This window comes from Hoplias malabaricus, chromosome 11 (genome assembly GCF_029633855.1).
Source record: "Hoplias malabaricus isolate fHopMal1 chromosome 11, fHopMal1.hap1, whole genome shotgun sequence".
NCBI classification, from domain to species: Eukaryota; Metazoa; Chordata; class Actinopteri; order Characiformes; family Erythrinidae; genus Hoplias; species Hoplias malabaricus.
Genome location: NC_089810.1, coordinates 3936980 through 3960331, shown reverse-complemented (window position 1 = coordinate 3960331; position 23352 = coordinate 3936980). Strand labels below are relative to the sequence as shown.

The following is a 23352-nucleotide window of genomic DNA, read 5'->3' as shown; positions in this document are numbered from 1 at the left end:
AGTAGATGTGTGTTACTCCTTTTTGTGTGTCTCACATGTCTACCCCAGTTCATGGCTGTCTCCTTTCTGTCTTTGGTTAATTCATAGTTTAGTCTTGTCTAGTTTCTGTGTATCTACCCGTGTTTATTTTGATTCTATCTATGTTTAATAAAACTTCCTTGCGTTTACGTCTGTCTCCTCGTCCTCCCTGCACTGCCGTGACAGAGACACACAGAGTCACCTAATATTCCACTTTCAGTAAATGTCCTCTCACACTTCTGTCAAAACTAAAGGAATCACACATTCCTTAATTTCTAAGTGTTCCTGGTGAAGAAGTTCCATATGTGTACGACTGTGTGAAATGAACTCCATTTAGACGATCAAAACAGGTGGAATTAATTTACATGTGTTTAAAATCACCTTTTTATTTGAACTTATGTAGGAACCAAGGTAGCCACATACTCTGTGTGTTATTTGGTTAAGAATTATGTAAAACATGTTTTTATCTGAATGATATTACTCTGTGTTAACATCTAATCTTTTATAATGTAAAAGTATGATTCAGAATTCTTGGATATTCATTCAACAGGAACCTTCCTTAAGTCCTTGTCTTGTCAAGTGTCATAAATTGGGTGCAGGAAACATCCAATCAGGAGCAAGAGATGCTCCAATCCTCAATCCCTGAGGACCAATCAGACAATCAAGGTGGGTTTCCTGAAATCTGGTTAAAAATCAGTGGTGTGAAAAAACTCACACAGAACAGGAAGAACAAAACAAGAAGAAAAGAACAAGAAGAAATGGAGAAGCAAGTTTTTTTCAGTCAGTTCAGTCAGTTAGACTCAGTTAGTGTTCAGGGAGAATTCTCAGTTAAGGGAGAGTCCTCAGTTCAGAGTTCAGCTCTTCATCTCTCTTCAGGCTTCTTCTGAAGCTTTCCAGACTCTCTTATGGCTCTCTCTTAAACAGTCATGGACTCAAGCAGGGTCCAGAGAGAGCAAACCCAGAGCAGGGAAAGAAAATGTAGAGAGAGAAGGAAAGAGGAGGGGTTGAATGAAGGAGGAGGGTGAATCTGCTTCCAGCCCGGAAGCTCAGCTAAGAGAGCCCAGAAACTCCATCCTGAAGTGTTATGTTTATTTCTAGTAGAAAAGCTATAGTTGAAGAAAGCTATAGTTTAAATCCAGAAAAGCTCAATGCCACGTCCAGAGCATGAAAGAGACCTCAGACCTCTGACCCTCAAAGTGGTGACAAGATCAGGATCAGTGACAAAGAAGAAGGCCACATGCTCCTTCAGAATGATCTTCTGAGCAAAGGCCCAGGAGAGACCTGCATTGACGTGTCTCTCACAAGGAGCAGATCAGTGACGATGGGGAGTCCCCACAGAGACCTTCACAACCCCATCAGCTCCAAGGGAGTGGTCTCAGTATCTAAGACCGTGTCTCTGGACAAATGGGGGAAGAGGAACTGCCGCTGCTGCAATGCACCAGAAAGCCCTACGGCGGAAAGCCCTGCGCGTCAGTGACACACTCCCAGCTATCTCCACTCCATCTCCAGGGATACGTAAGGTCACATGGTTTCATTTCTTTCATTGCTCAGGAGATTGGTGCTGAATGCATTGCTGGATAAACATAGCCTTTCTAGAGTTTAGGGTAATTATCATAGAGAAATTCCCTCATATATTAATCTCCCTGCTCCCTCATGTATCACTGTAATCCATTTCATTATATGAATGTTTAATCAATATTCATTATTTGATATTACAGTTAATAAACCAGTTGTGTGATAAAACCAGTCCTTGGTTATTTGTGTGTGCACTTTTCTTGTACTGAATTATTGCTTTTAGTTCAGATTCAATTCAGAGTCAAGAACCTACAGCGGGTCAATGAGCGTAATTCATTAATAATAATTAATTCTAGCTAATTCTGCTGTATAACACGTGAAGATGACCTACTTGTCCAAGCTAAAATTGTACAGGTAAAAACACTACATATTACTTAATGGCTCCCAACCATGGAGCTTAACAAAATGATTTAAATAATTCATTATTAATCAAATAATAATTAACTATCACTGACTCCGCAACGTGAAGCATAATTATTTTACTACGAGTGTTCACTCATAAGTGTGTACTGTGGTTTGGGAAGCGGCCACAGATAGCCGCTTTAATGCACTAATCAGAGCAAGCCATAGGGTCATAGGGCTGTAAATCCTGGTGTGTAAGTGTATAGTGTGTAAGTGTGCGAATTGTAACGTGTCCACAATGTGAGAGAACATCAGTGTGGAAATGACGCTAGGGAAGTGTGCACTGACGTGTGTAGTGTTGGATACATTGGATTGGGACGCGGCCATAGTGTGGGCAGTAACGGGTATAACTGCTCCGAGTGGAGAAGAAGTGTGCACTAACAAGTGAGTGTCAGGAAGGGATCAATCATTTTGAATTGCAACGCGTCCACAACGAGACCGCAAAGGCTTTAGCGCGTTCTCGTACGTTCACTGACAACAGAAGTGTGCATTTACAAGTGTAGAGTGTGTAAGACCTGATTTGGAACGCGCCCACGGTGACGCGGTAAATGAACCAATCAGAGGCGAGTAGAGAATCCGCGGTAAATACGGACTTTAGCTTTAGCAGCAGCTACAGTCTGTTGTTATTAAAAGGGTTTTTGTCGTTGTTATCATTTTAAACTCGGGGTTTTTATCTTATTCGCGGAGGTGTCTGTCCATGGAGCCCGGGTCGCTCCGGTGTGGGTCTGTAGATATGGTTCATGAGCTTTAAATGAAGGGTTTTATCTGTTAAGAGCGATAAAGAGACACAGTCTGAGTGCGGCTGTGGACTAACGTTAGTCCGAATTCAGACCGGATTCTGCTCCGGTTTAATCCCGGAGCGTTACCGTGGTGAATAAACCGAGCTGTTTGTTCCGTTGTAGCTGTGTTTACCGGGTTTACGATGCGGACTCTTCCACAGAATAATTTAAAAGAGCAGCTGGAGCGGCGCAGTAAAGTCACCGCTCACAACAAGCTCAGCCTCCACAGAGTTCAGCCCGGGTAAGACTGACACACACAGAGTGCTGCTTTCACACTGTCATACACATCTCCTGTGGCTCTGCATACTTCATTACCCCCTCTCCCCCTGTTCCTCAGCGCTCAGGACCCCCACAGAGCAGGTGTGATGTGGTGGTGGATCATTCTCAGCTGCAGTGACACTGACGTGGTGGTGGTGTGTTAGTGTCACCACAGACATTTTTTGAGGTCGATATTGTCCCAGAAATAACTGCGATAAATGATATTATTGTGATTTTAGGACGGTTTTATTCCACTGATGTAATGATAATAGAGTCATAACTCAGTTACTCTCCTTTAAAGAGCAATGACCCTTTAACAATAACTTAAGAATATTCAGACATTCATTATAATATAATCAATTATATATATATTAATTAGTATTAAATAAATCCACATCACGGCTCCAGAGCAGAGAACAGAAGAGAACAGAGTGAGCTGTGTGTTTCTCTCAGGGAAAGGTGAGTCAGGTTTATTCATAGAGCACTTTTCACACACAACGACAATTCAGTGTTTCACAAACAGGACAGAGACATTAAAGCAGTAGAAGAATTAAAAACCTTAAAAATGGAGTCAAATATTTAACAGCAATTAAAATAGGAATTTAAAACAAAACAAAACATTGTGTAAAAAACCATAATTAAATAAAAATAAAGGTAAAGACAGAGTAAAATATATAGAGAAATAAAACAGATACTTTAATAAAATTAAAAACATCGTCATTTAGAAAATCAAAGAAAAATTAGAGATACTTCGGGAGGAAAATCTCAAATTTCAAAAATGTCCGGAAACACGTGGACGAGCCTCAGTCCAGCAGTGACACTGAGGGGTTAAAAACTCCAGCAGCACTGCTGTGTCTGATCCACTCTACACCAGCACAACACACACTAACACACCACCACCACGTCAGTGTCACTGCAGCGCTGAGAATGATCCACCACCACATCACACCTGCTCTGTGGGGGTCCTGAGCGCTGAAGAACAGGGGGAGAGAGGGGTAATGAAGTATGCAGAGCCACAGGTGGACTACAGAGTGTAAGTGTAGAACTACAGAGTGGACAGTGAGGGGACAGTGGAGCTGAGAGAGGGGACAGTGAGGGGACAGTGGAGCTGAGAGAGGGGACAGTGAGAGGACAGTGGAGCTGAGAGAGGGGACAGTGAGAGGACAGTGGAGCTGAGAGAGGGGACAGTGAGAGGACAGTGGAGCTGAGAGAGGGGACAGTGGAGCTGAGAGAGGGGACAGTGGAGCTGAGAGAGGGGACAGTGAGAGGACAGTGGAGCTGAGAGAGGGGACAGTGAGAGGACAGTGGAGCTGAGAGAGGGGAGAGTGAGGGGACAGTGGAGCTGAGAGAGTGGACAGTGAGGGGACAGTGGAGCTGAGAGAGTGGACAGTGGAGCTGAGAGAGGGGACAGTGAGGGGACAGTGGAGCTGAGAGAGTGGACAGTGGAGCTGAGAGAGGGGACAGTGAGGGGACAGTGGAGCTGAGAGAGGGGACAGTGAGAGGACAGTGGAGCTGAGAGAGGGGACAGTGAGAGGACAGTGGAGCTGAGAGAGGGGACAGTGAGAGGACAGTGGAGCTGAGAGAGGGGACAGTGAGAGGACAGTGGAGCTGAGAGAGGGGACAGTGGAGCTGAGAGAGGGGACAGTGAGGGGACAGTGGAGCTGAGAGAGGGGACAGTGAGAGGACAGTGGAGCTGAGAGAGGGGACAGTGAGAGGACAGTGGAGCTGAGAGAGGGGACAGTGAGAGGACATTGGAGCTGAGAGAGGGGAGAGTGAGGGGACAGTGGAGCTGAGAGAGTGGACAGTGAGGGGATAGTGAGAGGACAGTGGAGCTGAGAGAGGGGACAGTGGGGCTGAGAGAGGGGACAGTGGACAGTGAGGGGACAGTGGAGCTGAGAGAGGGGACAGTGAGGGGACAGTGGAGCTGAGAGAGGGGACAGTGAGGGGACAGTGGAGCTGAGAGAGGGGACAGTGAGGGGACAGTGGAGCTGAGAGAGGGGACAGTGAGGAGACAGTGGAGCTGAGAGAGGGGACAGTGAGGAGACAGTGGAGCTGAGAGAGGGGACAGTGAGGAGACAGTGGAGCTGAGAGAGGGGACAATGAGGGGACAGTGGAGCTGAGAGAGAGGACAGTGGACAGTGAGTGTCTGAATCTCCCTCTCCTCTTTCAGTGTGTTCTGTTTCAGAAAGAAGGCGGCGGTGGGCGCAGACGGAGCAGACGCTCCCCAAAAGGTAACTGCTGCACGTGTGTTTGTGAACCGGAGTGTGAATGTTCCTCACAGCTCTGAAGTAACGAAACCTCCTCTGACATTTCCAAACAAGCCTGAGAGAGCGCCCCCAAAGTTCAGCTTCTGCACTGCACCCAGCAAAACCAAGACGCAGACCATCAACCCCCTCGCCAACCCTTTTGCAGTGAGCAGACCCGCCCCGGTCCAGTCAGTCCTCACGGCTCCGGCCAAACTAGACCCCGCCCCCTCGCACCCTGACGGAGACAAACCTGGGGACGGCTCCTTCAGCGTCCCTGTGGACGACTGGGATGATTTTGATGACTTTGAAGCCCCAGTAAAGGTACGGACACCGTCACAGAGCCCCCAGATTCCCCCCGGACCGGACAAGGACCGGTCACCTGAAGCTGCCGGGGCGAAGAGGGCGGTCGCAGTGGAGGATGGGAGTCTGTCTACAGGACCGTGCTTTGGTGCTGCAGGAGATGAGGAGTTTACAGCGGTTGCTGATCAACAGGACGTCCTCTCTGGATCTAAAAGTCCGGAGCCAGACGATTCACCGGTCAAACCCACCAAGCGCCGGTTCCCAGGGGTCCAGCACAAACAGCTCCTCAGTGACAGCGAGGACGAGAGCATCACTGACCTCACCGAGATTCAGGACCCACCCGAGGAGAGTTTGAAGTGTTCAGCAGGTCAGCATCGCTCTCTTCATTCATACATTTTGTTTTCTGATTGATCTGATTTTCATTGTAATTATATTCTATTTATATTTATTAAAGAGCCACTCTACCTTCCCAAGGACACTGTACAAATCTGACAGCTGTAAACAGTGATAGGAACAGCGCTATGTGCAAATTAAAAACAATTAGACAAATGTAATTGCACTTTTCCACTGATTGGTACCTACTCGCCTCGCCTCGGCTCTACTCTCTGATTGGTCCCTGGTTGGTTTTCCACTCCCACAGCTCCCCCCTGAAATGTATCGGGTGTCGTCTCTAACCCCGTCTCTAAGGGGAACAGTGGGCTGTGGAAACCACAACAACGGCGGCGGTAACGTTAAGCGGTGTTTACTCATGGTGTATTGGCGTGTTGTTGTTGTTTGGGACTGAACACAGCTCCGTCATCAGTTCAGACAGATCAGTAGAGTTTGTTCCTTCCTTGTTGCAGCGTCCAGCTCTCGCTGGATTCTTTCGTCGGCCACCGATCCAAGGAGCGTTTGAACCTCTTCAAAAGACCACGGCGTAATTTTACGAGCTGCCGTCGTGAGTCGGATAAAAACAAACGTGATCTCTGCTGCAGCTGGAGATTTTACAGATGGAGAGTTGGTGCTGGTCGTCTGCGTCGCGTGGCGTAGAGTGACGACTCTCTCTGGACAATCAGCGCTCTGCAAGGTTTACACGCCACGGTTTAGTCCCTACTCGACTCGCTCTGAACCACGAGAGAACAGCCACTAAACAAGAACCCGCTTCCAGAACCAGGACCTGATTCACCTGGTGGAGGAGGAGAACAGACGAGTAGAGTCCAGTGGAGTAGGGACCATGCAGTGGAAAAGCACCATTAGAATGGGTTCATATTTGTGATTTAATTTTAAAACAATCCTGTTTTGTTCTTCAGGAACCGAACAGAAATGCGCTGATCCAGAAATTATAGACGTAGACGACAGCCAGACTCAGGATGTGCCGGAGGAGGACGTGGACTGTGTTCCACCGTCACCTGTCCCTGAAGACAGGAGCCCACCTGTTTCAACTCTGGAGAAAAGGTAACTACAGCTTTGAGCCTGATGTTCGAAGGGCTCCCATCAGGTGAAGTACTCAGGCTTGTGGTAGATGAGGTGTAATGCTTCTTCGTGGGTTAGAACAAGCCCTTTCTCTTTCTGTGAGAGGTGGGGGATTCTGTTTCATGGTTAACATCATTAAAATACAAGTAAAGGCTTATTTTAGGGGGTTTTCACACATGAAAATCTGGACTAAGATTCATGTCTCAAAGATCAGATCCATTTCTACTGTTTACTCCTGCTACTTATTTGTGGCTCAGATCGAGATCAACTTTCTGAAAGACACAAACACATACAGTGCTTACTTACGTGGGTCTTATCCTACTTCTTTACCAGCTTCTTATTCACATTTCCCATTCCTCCTTAACTTATTGCACTAGCTGATTACTGCTGTGTCCCAAATCACACCCGTCTGCACTTTACCTTCTACACTACTGAGTGCTCTTCTGATAATGATGCAGTGTGTTTATACCCTGTGTAGGGAGCTAGTGTGTGGTTTGGGATAAAGACGTAGTAACGCAGTGGGAATCACGGCTGTTTAAATTTGAGAGTTTATTTTTACTGCAGTAACACGATATAAACCCAGGACAGTGTCTGTGTGAGACTGGAGAGAGGGTTATATTTTATTGTCCCTCATGTGAACATCTCTGAACGTTAAAATACACAGAACCACTGAGGGATATTTTGTATCGTACGATGTTCACTATTCACTGATGATGCAGTTTTCACTGAAGGAGCGCAGTGTGATTCCGGTAATGAATTTACTGTTAAATTAAAATTTAATTGAAGGTTTTTACATGTTTTCTTTTTTTTTTTTGGAGTGAAGGCACTGAGTAAATCTCCTGATCACGTCCGTCTCTTAACAGTGTCTCCACGTCCTGTAATTGGTTCTAAATCTATGATCTAATCTCGTACAATAAAGTGTTTTCACACTGCACACAAACCGGATCATGCTTCAGTTGGATGTGGACTGACACCCCCTCTTTGGGTCGGACCAAATGTATGTGCTTTGGTCCGGACTGTGGTCTGAGGCCCCTTTCACAGCTGTTGTTTTGGTTCGGACCAAACTGAAAAGTCTGAAGATCCGGACCAAACAAGGCATGTGTGAAATCCCTCTTAAACACATGATTTAAATATGAATAATGAATTATAATCTGAGGATCCCCTCCTCTCCTGCGCAGTCACATCCTGACGAACATTGGTCTCTCCCCTCAGAAAACCTGAGCTGCTCAGACGTTCTGAAGGAAGTGCTGCTTCACCCCGAGGCTCTGAGGCAGGTCTTCCAGGACGGGACGCTCCTGATAAAGATCTGAGAGGTATGATCTTCTGATTCAGTTCCTTGTTTAACCCTTTTAGTGTGTGTTTACACCTTTCTGCTTGAATCTGAATCCAGTTGTTGATCTGTTTAGGGCTCGATGGCGCCCTCTTCAGTGTCATGGAGTCTATCTGTGGTCTGGTGGATGCTGTCCCTGAGCATGAGCTCATAACGCTGACCTGTGGCACAGAGCTGCTGCTGCAGAGAGCGCTCAGGTAAATAAAGGACACAGATGTTGATTAAACTCAGTTACTTTATTTATAAATCAATAGATCTTTAAATCCAGGCTGTAGTCACACTATATTTTGAAGAAGACATGTTCCGTCTTAAACGGTGACTCAGTTAGGTCCGTGAGACTGCAGAATTTAAGGTGGAGCGGGCAATTTGAATAAAAACTCAGCAGGTCTTCCCATATTCTTTGGACCTCTAAATATCTGTCTACGTTCCTTAACATTACGAAACTGCTCAGCTCCTTATTCCTGTGTTCCCATTCCACCTTAAATAGCCCACTGTTCCTGTTAGAGACGGGGGTTTGAGACGACACCAGATACATTTCAAGGGGGAAATGTTGTAGTGGAAAATGAAGCAGGTCCAATCAGAGAGTAAAGTAGTGTAGATACCAGTCAGTGGGAAATCACCATTAGTGTAGCAGCTGTATTTCCTGGTTCTCTGCAGGAAAAGGATTCTTGCGGATTTGGCCTCATCAGGAAAGTCCCCGTCCGACAGAGGAGCCACCCCTGAGCCCCGAGTGCTGCACAGAACAAGTTTTGGGTTCACAACCCCTTTAACCTCAGGCAAAGGAGAGCGTACGGCTAAAGGCTTCCAGTTCCGACAGTCTCTGGTCTCTAACCTGTCTGTGGACTACAACAGCAGTGTCTTTGAAGACTCAGACTGCATCATCAATGGGGTGGAGACACCGGGCGGCTCCTGGAACCCCAGCTCTTCCCTCAAACCTGCCGTGAACGGAGAGCGAGGGAAGAGGTCGAGCCTGAACCTCAGTGAAGGCAAGTCGGGAGGGAATTTCTCAAGGCTGTCCTCCAATGCTCAGACTCTGGATCTGGAGCAGACAGAGCTATTCTTCTCTCCCAAGAAACCAGTGGAGAGCGCAGGAAACAGATCTGCGGTGTCTAAAAGTGTCGAATCCCAAATGCACACAGAGCCAGACGACTTTTACATTGATGACTTTGATATTGACGACTTCAACGAGAGCGATATCCCGGATTACTACGAGGAGCCTGTGGAGTCTTCGGCTTCGAAGAGGAGTTCCAGTGCCTTCCCTCAGCCGGTTCGTGAAGGAGGGCCTTCAAAATCCTGCGAGAACAAGAGCGTCTCCACCCCCACTGCTGTCGTAAGACCCACTAAGCCAGCGTCCCCTGGTCAGTGGCTCTGAGACGTAGTCATTTCTAGCTCCTTTTTGTGATGAGTGTTTGTAAACAGACAGAATCTTACGTACTTGTCTCTGCAGAGGTTACATACAGGAACCCAGCGCATGACCGCTTCAGGGGCTTCAGCTTCCCTTACTCTGCGGAGATGATGAAGATCTTCCACAAGAAGTTTGGTCTTCATCAGTTCCGTTTCAATCAGCTGGAGGCCATCAATGCCACGCTGCTGGGGGAGGACACCTTCGTCCTCATGCCTACAGGTAACTCTCTGTACCTCTCCTACTTCTAGATCGTGGAGAAGGTTGTGGTCAGAACTATTTTGTACAAAGGATACAGTGACATTATAGACACAGATTCAAATACCCTCCTTGTTTCTACCCTCACTGCCCACTTTATCAGCTCCACTGACTGTACAGGAGTTGTGTTGTGCTGGTGCGAGTGGATCAGACACAGCAGTGCTGCTGGAGTTTTTAAAACCTTTGTCCACTCTCTGTCCACTCCTACTATGTTGATCTCCTACTATGTTGAGTGAAGAATATAACTAAAAATCAATGTGACCCTCTTTTCCAGGAGGAGGTAAGAGCCTCTGCTACCAGCTTCCTGCCTGTGTGTCTGCTGGGGTCACGGTGGTGATCTCTCCACTGCGCTCCCTTATTGTGGACCAGGTCCAGAAGCTCACCACGTTCGATGTGAGGGTTTCCCCTGTCCTCAGCGTCTCCAGACTGATCTAACTGTGTAATACCGGGAAGAACGTGATGACTTTGTGTCTGAAGTTGTTTGTTCTCCATTTTCAGATCCCTGCCACTAGCTTATCTGGGGATAAAAGTGACAGTGAAGCTGGGCGGATCTATATGCAGCTCTCTAAGAAGGATCCTATCATCAAACTGCTGTACGCCACTCCTGAAAAGGTACGCTCTTCAGTTTAAGGGCAGAGAGATACTCGCTGATTGGCCGTGTGTTTGTGTAGAAAACCCTCTTCACCGTGAATATAAATGTTCACACACTCGCCTGTGACTAACGCTTGTAACTGCAAGCTTCCACTAGAGGGCAGACCAGAGAAAGACGTGGGGAATCGCAGTCTTGGCTCTGACACTACCTTCTTCAAAACCTTCGTCCATTGTGATACAGTTTTCGCCTGCACTGCCTCCTACTGTTTACACATGTACTGAATTAACTCCTGGTGTTGTCTGCTCATAGATCTCTGCCAGTGGGAGGATGATCAGTGCTCTGCAGAACCTGTACAAGAGAGGCCTGCTCGCCCGCTTTGTCATTGATGAAGCCCACTGTGTCAGCCAGGTACTTGTGTTTACTGCATTTAGCAGTAGATGTTTTTCAGGAGTGTTTTGTCGTTTAGTTCAGAGAACACATCCTCTCCAGTAGAAGTAGGATCTGAGTCTGAACACTGATGAACTGAGACACCAGGGGATAGAGAAATCAACCTGAACCCTAAAGAGAAATACACAATAAACAGAGGTGATGGTCATTTAAACACTGCACAATAAATGAGTCTTCAGCCTGCGTTTGAGGGAAATGTGGGGCACTGCTCTTCGGACACTGAGGGACTCTGCAGATCAAACAGTGGGAGACAGAGAGGCAGCAGGAGACAGAGAGGGGCAGACTGGACGGTGAGGGAGAGTGAGGGAGCATGCTGTTTGGATTGTAAAGGCCAGAGGAGGTTCATCTATGCGTCTGAGTCTGAGGCAGAGAAGAGTCTCGATGCTTGTCTCCCATGTGTCCCATAGTTAGGGCTGGACGATAATTTAATTTCAATAGATATCACCAAATAAAATGTTTCAATATTGATATGATTTTTGAACACATTTTCAATATTTCAATGTCCATTATTTACAGCATCAACCAAAATTAAAAAATATATTGTGATATAGATTTCGACCATAGAGTCCAGCCCTAGCCCTAACCACAGTCAAGGACTCAAAGGACTGTGGTTCAAGCCGAGCTGTCCTCGACGCATGGATCATGGCGGGAACAAGACGTGATGCTGTCGCTCTCTAACTACAGCGTCTCAATAATCTGCCTCATGAGGACAGACAGAACGCTACCGTCTTAGAGTCAGTGCCTACTTAGGGAGCTCAGTAGGATCTAAGACAGCCCTTAAATCTCTGATAGAGAGTCCTCTGCCAGCTCGGATGGTCAGTGTAGCTGACGGTTTAACGCTGTTACAATGAAACGAAGGGTTAAATAACTCTTTGTATGATTTAATTCCCGTTTACTGTAGTGGGGACACGACTTCAGACCAGACTACAAACGGCTGCATGAACTGAGGCAGAAGTTCCCCAATGTTCCCGTCATGGCGCTCACAGCCACCGCCACGCCTCGAGTCCAGAAGGACATCCTGAATCAGCTGGCCATGACCCGGCCTCAGGTGTAAGTGTCCGTGCCGCGGCAGAGCTCGGTACCAACAGCCGGATGAGGCCGGTGTCCAAAACCGTCCCTGTGTTTGTGTTTTTCACAGATTCACCATGAGCTTCAACAGACACAACCTCAAATACTCGGTGCTGCCTAAGAAACCCAAGAAGGTGGATGAGGACTGCATTAACTGGATCAAGAAGCATTATCCAAGTGAGTGATTACACCCCCTCGGGTGTTTGAAAAGGAGGAGGCTGTGGGGTGGTGGTGTATTTTGCTGTTGTTGCGTTAGACCGGGCGGGTGTATAACATACAGCAGGATGGCTCTAAAACGCCATTAAATCCAGTGGCCCCTTTTTGTTTTTACTGTTATTTGTTTACACTGAGGCTAACATTAGCACCGTTAGTTCAAAGATGTGCAGCGGCCAGACACCACACTGCTGCTGTAGCTAAAGGACCACTGTGTTACACTCTACGACTCGTTAAAGACTCAACACACCACACACAACTGACAGTTACTCAGCATTTAACACAAGCCCTGGGCTGCTCAAACATCACAGGTCTCTGTCTGTGAGGGACAAGTTTTTGTGGAAACCTGAAAACCCAGCCTCACACTGATCTGTGGACAGAAAAGGCCACTGTGTCTTCAGGGTCCTGTCCTCATTGTGATCCAGAAAGATGTGACGCAGGAGACTGAGATATTAATAATAATCACAGTAAATGAGTGTTTAGCTCCAGTGATGAAGTCTTATGAATGATACAGTATTAAAAGTAATAACGGTAGTGTTTTTATAAACTGGAGATCAGTGTTTCTGCTGCTCCTGCTCCCTGCGGTAGTTGTCAGATATTGTGGTGCTGTGGTTGGGAATCTCCACATGAACGTGTTTGGATTTCTGTTTTTCCAAACAGGAGACTCTGGGATCGTGTACTGCTTGTCGAGAAACGACTGTGACTCCCTGGCAGATAGTCTTCAGAGAGCTGGCATCGCAGCCCTGGCTTACCACGCAGGCCTCAACGACAGAGACCGAGAGTACGTCCAGAACAAGTGGATCAACCAGGACGGATGCAGAGTGAGAGGATTTCTTCGTGTGATTAAGGGTGCGGTCACTGGGCCAGGTTAAATCATTCTGTGCCGGAGTACGGTCGTCCACTCTCCCGCTCCCCCGCTGACCTGCACTCACTGCATTTAGTGTTCAGGACCAGAGCACGCTTCTGTCATCAGTGAGGCTTTTCATTGTGAAGAAATGTGGAGTCAGGATTGTACTTTGTGTCTGAGGTGTAGTCTGTGTGTGGGCAGTGACCCTCAGCCTCTCTCATGACTTTTAGATGAATCCATTATATAGAGCAGGGATATTCACTGAACACTAACTGCACGTCTAAGAGAATGTTTATGGAGCCAAATAAAAAGCAGTAGACCCTGTATATGTGTCTATTGGGATTGACTCCACGACCCGCTTTTAGCTGGTTGCTTTTCCACGAGCACAGCTCCCCCACGAAATGCAGCCGGTGCCGTCGCCAAACTCCGTTTCTAACGGGAACCATATGCTTTAAAAATCACAACAAAGCGGCGTTGAAGTCAGGCGCTGTTTACTCGTTGTGTGGCGTGTTGTTGTTGTTGCTGGTGTTTGGACTGAACACCTGTTTGGCTCCGCCCCCTGTTCTCACAGAGCAGTTTTCCTTGTCACACGTTCAGCTTCTGAACCTCTTCAAAAACCCCTCGGGGGAATGTTACGAGCTGCTGCTGAGAGTCGGATAAAAACTAATGTGAAAGCTGCTGTAACTTCAGAGATTTTACAAGCGGCGAGTTTGTGCTGGAGCTCTGCGTTTCGTGCTGATTGACAGGTCTCTCCGGCCAATCAGAGAGCTCAGTTGGAACCATAAGCAAGCAGAGACTGAAAAAGGGACCAGATTTGGCCGTGGAAAAGCAGAAGAGCAGAGTCGAGTCGTGTAGGTTCCACGCCGTGGAAAGGCACAATTCGGGTCGAGCAGAGGGACCCCTTCAGCACTGTGTGTGTTTACAGTGAGTATCGGAGCACTGACTTCACGTTCTGTACCCAGACATGATCAGTGCTCACACTGTACAGTGCACGAGTCTCGCTGAATCCAGGCCACCTCTTCAAGCCCTTAACCCTTTTAAACCAATATTTGACTGTTAGGAATCGGCAGTGTGTCCAGGGGAAACAGGGTCAGTGAGGTGGGTAGTAGGTCAGTAACAGGCTACAGCTTTCCCTCGTAAACCTTTGCTGCTGTTAATTTTAGAAATGCTCTTCATCGTCATTGTACAGTAGCACAGAGAAATATGACCTCGGCATATAACACTCAGTGGCAATGAACACACACACACTGGGAGTGGCAAGCAGCCACCTAAAGGCTCAGTTCTAGTTGCGCTTCAGTGTGTCACGCAGGACTCTGCTGATGGCGCACGAACCTGAGCAAGCGGTGTGGGCGTTTATACTTGATGCTAACTTTGGTGCAGTTTTCTCTGAAAGGACAGGTGGCAGTACACTTCATAACCAGTGGAAATGGATGGTGCACTTGGGAGCGCGTCGCATGCAGTGCGTAAAATGATTTAGCCTTGACTCGTATTTTGTTGCCGTGTCTGATCTTTCTCAGGTCATATGTGCCACGATTGCGTTTGGCATGGGCATCGACAAACCTGACGTGCGCTACGTGATCCACGCCAGTGTGCCCAAGTCAGTGGAGGGCTACTACCAGGAGTCTGGGAGAGCTGGCCGCGACGGGGAGGTCTCCCACTGCGTCCTCTTCTACACTTACCACGACGTCATCCGCATCAAAAGACTCATCGCCAGTATGTGTCCTTCACTTTGACCTGTTCATTTAGTCATTTTTACTGTGATGTAGATTTTAAATGGTTTATTGTCAGTATCTGAACGTCTGTGCTGTGCTTTGAGCTCTGGGAGCTCAGTCTGTTATCCACTGTTACACTGATGTATTATTGTCTCGTTTTAAATAATTAAATTCAAAACAGAAAGCGGATGCGTTTTACAGCTTTAACACGACGTGATCCAAAGGAATGATGTGTGTGGGGCATGATTTACCCTTTTGAGATTCGACCGGACGATGAGAATCTGTCTTTTCAGTGTTTGACTTTTATGAACTGTTTGATTAAAGATGCTTTATCCAACATTTTACACATTCAAATAGCAGCAAACAACTAATTTCCTTGTAAAGATCTACTGGAGTAAAGGCACTGAGCAGAGTTTTGCTTTGTCTCTCCCCAACAGACAGTGGTGTATTTTCAAGTGAAAAAGGCCGTCCAAGTATTCCTCCATCAAAACAAAACACATTCTTTAGCTAGAACCTCGCCATTGCTCCATTGCACTCCTCTGTTAGCGGCTGCACCGGACGTGAGAGGAGGCGTGGCTGAAGGGAAGGACGTGGTGAATACGAAGCATTTGTTTTGGTTTAAGGTACCAGTGCTCTAGTGCGAAATCTCATGGCAGAATGTCAGATATTTCACTTTAAAACGAATCTGAGTCTGATTCAGTTTAATTTCTCTTTTAACTACTGAGTCCTGAGTTTCAGCCTCATTCCACACTGCCCTGCAGAAGAGGGTCCAGCCGTGTGCACCGAGGGGCAGCTGTATCAGAAAGATACAGGGTCATGGTCAATCAGCCGTGGCATGAAAACCCCAAACAGAACCGTGTGTTGTCTGTTAACCCACTTTCTTCAGAGTGTAGGAGTCAGTGCGTGGTTATTGGTTACTGTGGTGTTTTAGGGAAAGGGGGCGTGGTTATTGGTTACTGTGGTGTTTTAGGGAAAGGGGGCGTGGTTATTGGTTACTGTGGTTTTTTAGGGAAAGGGGGCGTGGTTATTGGTTGCCGAGGTGTTGTAGGGAAAAGGGGTGTGGTTATTGGTAGCTGCGGTGTTTTAGGGAAAGGGGGCGTGGTTATTGGTAGCTGTGGTGTTTAGGGAAAGGGGGTGTGGTTATTGGTTGCCGAGTTGTTTTAGGGAAAGGGGGTGTGGTTATTGGTTGCCGAGTTGTTTTAGGGAAAGGGGGTGTGGTTATTGGGAGACATCCAAACTCACATCTGCCCATGTTGCTGACCGAGTGATGAGACGGCTCATTATCATTTAAAGGAACAGGCGCTGAAAGCAGGCGTTCTGAACAGGACCGTTTGAAAAGGGGGTGGGGTTGGATCCTTGTGGGGTTTTGACCAAAGCAGGTCACAGATGTTTCATTAAAAACCAGAACTGTGTTCCACTGTGGGGAAGGAGTGTACTATGTCCTCTTTAATGTCGTTGCAGTGGACAAGGACGGCAACAAACAATCCAAAGCCACCCACATTAACAACCTGCACAGCATGGTGCACTTCTGTGAGAATGTGATGGAGTGTAGAAGGATCCAGCTGCTCGCGTACTTCGGTGAGCACAGGTTCAACGCTGACTTCTGTAAGCAGCATCCTGAGGTCATCTGTGACAACTGTGCCAGACCCCACGTAAGAACCCTGTTCAGTCCAAATCTGGCTCATTTCTGTTCAGTCTGCAGCACTGTGTTCACTCTTCTGTTTCACTCTCGGAGAAGAACTGATTCTGCTGAGAGGTCTCCTCAGGACATGGAGTGTGTAGATTAATTAACCGTTGTCTAAACGATGTTTTTACAGAAATACAAAACCAGAAATGTGACGGAGGACGTGAAGAAGATTGTGCGGTTTGTCCAGGAGAACTGCGAGAAAGTGGGCAGCAGATACGGCAGAACGTCACAGCAGAACCGGCTCACTCTGAACATGCTGGTGGACATCTTCATAGGTACGAGAGTCTCCATCAGTGACGGAGGGACACAGGTAGGGTTCAGATGTGCTTGAGGGAGTGTGTACAGTGTAGTGTTCCTGCCAGAGCTGGGAATCAACACAGTCCACCAGATGAAAGACTTCAGACCATTTTGTATGAAGACAGATGTTCTCTTTGTCTTTGACCACAGCACTAATGACGTATCGAGTTGTATCCATGTAATTTCTGAGGACAGTGACAGTAGACATTAACTGAGATCTCTCCACAGGCTCTAAAAGTGCGCGGGTCCAGTCGGGAATGTACGGATGCGGAGCGGCTTACTCCAGACACAACGCGGACAGGCTGTTTAAGAAGCTTGTGCTTGACAACGTGCTGATGGAGGATTTGTACATAACCAACAACGGTCAGGCCGTGGCCTACGTCTCCGCTGGCCCTAAAGCCATGAATGTGCTGAACGGCAGCTTGCAGGTTTGGGCTCGTCATTTTCATATCACTGCCCCACAGCAACATGTGATCACAGTGTCACAGTGAGCTTTTCACTGTGTGTTTAAGGCATGTTTCTTCTGTAAATTAGCTTTGAGGAACACGCACAGCGGCAAAACCAGGTTGCACGCTTTAAGATGTTGTTAGACGGACTTCAGCTTCATTTTGAGACGTTCGTAGTGGTTTCCCCAGCATCACACAACATCGCAACCTTTATTTCCCTCCGAACTGTGTTGGTTTTCGTCAGGGATCGTGTACCGACGGCAGGAGAGTGAGACCACGGTGTGAAATCTCAAACATTTACAGTTATGGTCAGGACTCTGCAGCGGCCAGTTCATGAGTGAGAATGGTTTCTCAAGATCCCAGAGCCACACTCATGATCTCATCCCACCACTGTCTGTACCATCAGAGAAGAGCAAATCCACCTGGTCATTCAGTCCATTCAGGTCCTCAGTTGGCCACATAACTCTGAGCTGAGACCTGACCAACTGAAGCCTCCCCAGATCATGACACTGCCTCCAGAGGCTTGTACAGGGGGCGCTACCCATGATTCCCTTCTTACCCTGACTTCCCCTTCGCTCTGGAATAGGGTCTGTCTGGAAATGTCAGACCACACGCCCTTTCTCATCGCTCCAGAGTCCAGTCGTTATATTCACTAGCAAATTGACACCTGTTTTCAAACACTTGGTAATTATCTGACCTCTTTTCATTCATGAGGCTGAGGGGTAACTACTGTCCTTACAAGCTTTAATAATGTACTGGAGAGTTTTAACCCACTTCCAGTCATTTCCTGTGCTGCATTCACTGTCGGTAAATCTCTGTAGTGGAGCCCCCAAGGGAATATATTCAGTCCCTTAGGAACAGAACCGCCCCTTTAATTAGGAACAGAACCGCCCCTTTAATTAGGAACAGAACCGCACCTTTAATTAGGAACAGAACCGTCCCTTTAATTAGGAACAGAACTGCACCTTTAATTGGGAACAGAACCGTCCCTTTAATTGGGAACAGAACCGCACCTTTAATTAGGAACAGAACTGTACCTTACTCTATATTAACTGTGGATGTTAAAGTTGTGTTGATGTCATTCGCTCCGTTTCATCTCCAGGACTTTTATTGTGTTCTTTTATTCTCCACAGTTGTATAATGAAAGATTACAGAGATCCCCCTCTCCTTCTGGAGAAGAGAATGTAATGAACCTTTAGGGAACACAACTGGACTCTAACACCACTGCTGCACCTTTAAAGATACACTCCACTGTTTGTAGCTTTAATGACAGTAATGTATCTGTACTGTACCTTTATTCTGGGAGTCTACATGACACTGAGTGTTTCTGACCCTTCTGAAACACACTGATATTTTCCCAACACAAACACAGCTGATTTATTGATGAGAATGTCCTCACTGCAGAAGTCAGTTAAATCTTTGCTGAAGCTGAACCATATTCAACACTGCAGTTATCCCCCAGTCACAGGCTGTGAAGGATGTTCATATTTAAATCAGAAAGCGGAGGTCTATTTTGTCAGGCGGTGCAATTCATCACAGTAATGTTAATGTGCCGTGGACACATTTTCACACACACTGAAGTGTTTCTGTGGTTTGTAGTTGTTTGGGAGTTGATGTTTTACACCTGTTCCAGGTGCAGTTCCACGAGACGGAGAGCGCCTCCAGCATCAGGAAACACAAAGCCTCAGTGACCAAGAATGTTTCCAAGAGAGAGGAGATGGTGGAGAAGTGTCTGGAAGAGCTCACTGAGCTGTGCAAGAAGCTCGGCAAAGTGTTTGGGCTCCACTACTACAACATCTTCTCCACGAGCGCTCTGAAAAAGATCGCCGGTACTGAACCACGCACAACACTGACCCCTCATCATCACTGGGGTTTTACTGCGACAATAGAGTCATAATAATCACAGAGTTCCTGAGTTACTTTCATTTAATTCTCTCTGAACTTCTTTTCCCAAACTAAAGGTAGGAGATTTGATATTCATTATGTGTTTAGATTTTACAATAACATTTTAATGCCCCTTGATACTGTAAAAACGTTCAAATATTTTTCAGAGTTAGTCCCTGTAAACCATAACTGTCTGAAGCCCAGTGTCTTCCAGAGACCTTTTTAAACCATAAGAAATGTGTGAGGACATTCATCGCAACATCACCAACACACAGCACTGTGTAAACGTCTGTAATAATCTGTAATCTCTGATTCAGACATTTTATCCTCTTTGTAAACAGTTAAAATCAGTGAAAATAATGTTGGGCAACTTTTCTCAGACATTAGCTCATCATAGAAGACTAGACTAACTGGAAGCTAGCAGCATCCAAACAGCACTGGGTTTTTGTGGAGGATTAAAGGTCTGATCCTTCTGCACAGACCTTAATGCAGAAAGGAACAATAGCGAGAACAGAGCATCTCTAAATGTGTCTGTAGTGTAACTGTATGTAGGAGTAAATGGCTGTAGCTCGTACACCTAATGCACATTCATCTCTTTTATTACATTCATATGTAGTACAGTAATAAAACAAATACAGATCTGTTCAGCAGAAGGAATTGTCTTAACTCTGTGCAACTTTATGGAACAAGACTTTATTTCCAATCATTTTCAACTGTCTGTGTTCTGTTCTTTGATTCTGGACTTTGTTCGTTCGTCATGACTCTGACACAGTGAAGAGCAGATATTTTAAATGACCTAATAACATAAGCTCAAACTCCTCCCCTCAGCTCTGTGTACACCCTGCAAACTCATGTCATTTCCGTGTCGGACAAACTCCCACCTCCACCCCGTCTCCACTTTTTCTCTTGTGTTCATCCGGCTTTACACACATTCCAAAGCTGCACTAAAAACCTGCCCAATAGGTTCCCTCCCCGTTTCATCCTTCACAGGCGTGGTCTGTACTAGCAGAGTTCAGATGATGACAGATTTGGCCCGTGTTCTCACTGGTGCACTGATCTCAGTGTTGATTTATTTCTCTGCAGAGACTCTGTCTGCTGACCCTGAGGTGCTGCTGCAGATCGACGGCGTGACTGAGGACAAGTTGGATAAATACGGAGCGGAGCTCATTGAACTGCTGCAGAAATACTCTGAATGGCAGCTGCCAGGTGAGTGTCTGAGCGACGGTGAAATGGCCTGCGTTCGTTTCAGTTTGGGATCATTATGACCTTCGTATTTAACAGAATAAGCCCTATTCGGACGGGATTAGTTTTACGTGGGGAGCCGGGGTGATGTCATTTTTCCACAAGACGTCAGAACTGTTTAAGGTGGATTCGCACTAGATGAGAAATCTCTGTGAAAAGAACAGAGCTGGGAGCAGCTACTCAATTCACACACTGCCGTTACACAGTGTGGATCAGACACAGCAGAGCTACTGTAATGTTTAGACTGTCACCACTGTTCTGAGATCAGCCCTCCTCCTGTGGTAATGACACGTTTGGAGGCTACTAGTGCGGACGACACACATCTACAGGTGGTTTTGTGGATTTGAGTGCGGCGCGTCGTTCAGCCGCTGAGCTTTTACTGAGACCGTATCTTTCACTAAACGCCTCCTTCGTCTCCGCCTCCGCTCTCGAGGAAACCCAGGATATGATGTGATATTCCCCCACATTTAAATTCAGACGGGATTAATAACCTGGGCTCGTTTTTACTGCTCATTTTACAGTCGGTAAAAGGCTCAGGAATCTTTCCTGAAATGGGAGCGCACACTCAGAGAAAATGACTGAAACGGTCTGTTTGGATGGGATTAAAACTACTGAGACACTCAGGTAATAATCACTTTACCCCCATGACCCACAGGTAAAACTCATCCCGTCCAAATAGGGCTTCAGTGTGATTTAAGGCGGGTGAATTGTTCTTGAGCCTCTTTATGAAGAGCTAAGAGTGAGTAGAATGGCCCTCCCTCTTCCCTCTTCTATCTGTTAGCTGGAGTAACAGATCTGGAGATTTAGTCTTCTCCTCTGAGCGTGTTGAGCTGTCCTCCTCCAGAGGAAACCTGTGAAAAACTCCATGAAGTATTCACCCACGTCAGTTCACACAGGGTTAATGTAAAACTAATCCCCTCCGTATAGAGCTGAGGTGATCAGGTGAAACTGGTGCTGAACAGTAAGGTTTCCCCAGAGATCTGTAGTGTGTGTACACTATGTATATTTCTGTACATTATTGTTTACTCAGGCTTCTCTTTTCTTTCCCGTTGAAGCGGAGGAGCAGGGCGAGAGCTCAGAGTGGATCGACGTGACTCGTGGCCGGCCTGACGACGACGACGTTTACGATAACGAAGGCGAATCTTCGTCAGAGTACTTCAGGAGCGGCACGGGCCGAGGAGAGAAGAGAAAGAAAGCTCCCTTCTCTAGGAAACCCAAAAGGAGGAGAGCGTACAACAACCAAAGCTCTTCCAAAAGGTCAGTGTGTGTCTCAGAGCCCATCAGGCAGTGCATTTCTTCCAGGTTCAGCTCCTCTCCCACACTGCGTTACTGCTGTCAGAGCACACACTCAGCACACAATCAGGTGTGTGTGAGTATGTGTGTGTGTGGGTGTGGGACAGACTTTAATGTTCTCTCGTCTCTCTGTGCAGTGGGGGCAGCGGGGGCTGGTCTTCGTCTAGAGGAGGATATAGAGGAGGGTATAAAGGAGCGGGTCGAGGAGCAGTTCGAGGAGCGGGTCGAGGAGCCTCCAGGCCGACTCCCCCAGCTCCAGCAGAGAGGAGACCAGGCTTCTTGGCTCTGCCCAAACCCCAGAGCGCTGCACGACCGTTCCTCAAACCTGCTTTCTCTCACCTGGGCTGATCCTCTAGCCTTGTCTCGTTCTCAGTGTGTTTTCTTGTTTTGTAAAATCTGTGTATAGTGAGTGTTAGCATATTTTTAAATGTTAGATGTATATTCTCTCTGTGTACAGCTCACTTTTGGATTCTCAGTGTCACTGTGTACAGTTTAGCTTGGTGTTTTCTTCCTTATTTCTGTCTCATGTTGCTCTTGAACGTTGTAAGTTATTAAACTGATTCGTATAAATTCTGAGTGGAGATAAACTTTATATTTCGGGTGGAAAGGAGTTTGAGGCGATCCTCAGTAAAAAATACACCAATCAGCCACGAGATTAAACCACAAATCATTGTTGATCTGGTCACAGTGCCCCCTGTTGAGGGGGTGTGGTGTAGACCCCACGTCTTGGTCGTCCTACGGCGGTGGACGAGGAGAAACCGCGGACCTGCCCCGTCTCCGGCTGCAGCGGTGATTTCTGTTGAAAAACTTTAGCACCAAAGCACACTGTCATCCCTGAGTCTTAGTTTGTGTTTAAAGGAACACTAGGTAATATTTTTACCTTAAAATCACAGCCTCAGTCACTGTGATGCTCCACTGAGCTGTAACAAGGAGAATAGAGACTCTGCCCTTTACAATCAGGGCTCAGCACTGCAGAAACTGCACTATGTAACTTGGATGTGGGTGGAATCCACGCTCTCTCCCTCCCCATTGATTTGAGCACAGTGCTATAAAAATGACTTACACTAGGGGGAGCCCCAGGAGCAAAAATAAAAACTCAAAACTTACCTAGTGTTCCTTTAACACAAATAATACACTTCAGAGCTATTTCCTCTTTACTCTCCGTCTCTGAGTGATCTGTTTTACCGTCTGTGAAAAACACAAAGTAAACAGTGATGTAGAGCTCAGTGGATTTTTATTTACCTTTTAAAGTGAGCTCTGGCCCAAAGAAGGTGACCACATTCCTAGAGCTTTTTTATTTCTGGGTTCTTTTTTGGGTTTAACCTGTGGGAGTGTGTTCACAGACCGTGGTTTTGAGAAGTGTTCCTGAGCCAGTGCAGTGCTGTCTGAGGGTTTGAAGGTCACAGATGTTCAGTATAGGTTTAGGACCCTGTGCCACACACACACCTCCAGTTTCCTTTAATCAGTTGATGATGTGCTGTAGATAATGGTCAGCCGTGGCTCTGAGGTTAGAGAAGCCCCTGGGCGCCGAGGTGGTCACAGCCCCCTGCCCCTGGTGTGTGCTCACTGCCACAGACGGGTGAAATGCAGAGAAGCAGTTTCCC

At 46.9% G+C, this 23352-nt stretch overlaps 1 protein-coding gene across 2 annotated transcripts; it reads left to right on the top strand.

The window, feature by feature from the left end:
• Positions 1-2586: 2586 nt before the first annotated feature.
• On the top strand, positions 2587-22306 carry LOC136710134 (recQ-like DNA helicase BLM). Of its 2 annotated transcripts, XM_066685787.1 has the most exons (22): positions 2587-3015; positions 5203-5263; positions 5354-5945; positions 6868-7012; positions 8243-8343; positions 8437-8557; positions 9018-9718; positions 9808-9984; positions 10295-10413; positions 10519-10632; positions 10922-11020; positions 11961-12109; positions 12198-12304; positions 13001-13161; positions 14705-14900; positions 16361-16551; positions 16717-16861; positions 17112-17311; positions 18963-19158; positions 20297-20419; positions 21511-21712; positions 21886-22306. In XM_066685787.1, exons 1-22 carry the CDS (start codon positions 2918-2920, stop codon positions 22094-22096), a joined length of 4209 nt encoding a protein of 1402 aa, XP_066541884.1. In that variant the 5' UTR covers positions 2587-2917; the 3' UTR covers positions 22097-22306. The 2 variants fall into 2 exon arrangements, with proteins under 2 accessions (XP_066541884.1, XP_066541883.1); XM_066685786.1 differs by having other exon boundaries at positions 5203-5945.
• Positions 22307-23352: the final 1046 nt, after the last annotated feature.

What these genes read in the sequence shown, in the direction of transcription:
- LOC136710134 (XM_066685786.1), top strand. Translation starts at nt 2,918, where the DNA reads ATGCGGACTCTTCCACAGAATAATTTAAAAGAGCAGCTGGAGCGGCGC. An exon ending in GCTGGTGGACATCTTCATAG is followed by an intron (nt 16,862 to 17,111) that starts GTACGAGAGTCT and finishes ATCTCTCCACAG; the next exon opens with GCTCTAAAAGTGCGCGGGTC. An exon ending in CGCTCTGAAAAAGATCGCCG is followed by an intron (nt 19,159 to 20,296) that starts GTACTGAACCAC and finishes ATTTCTCTGCAG; the next exon opens with AGACTCTGTCTGCTGACCCT.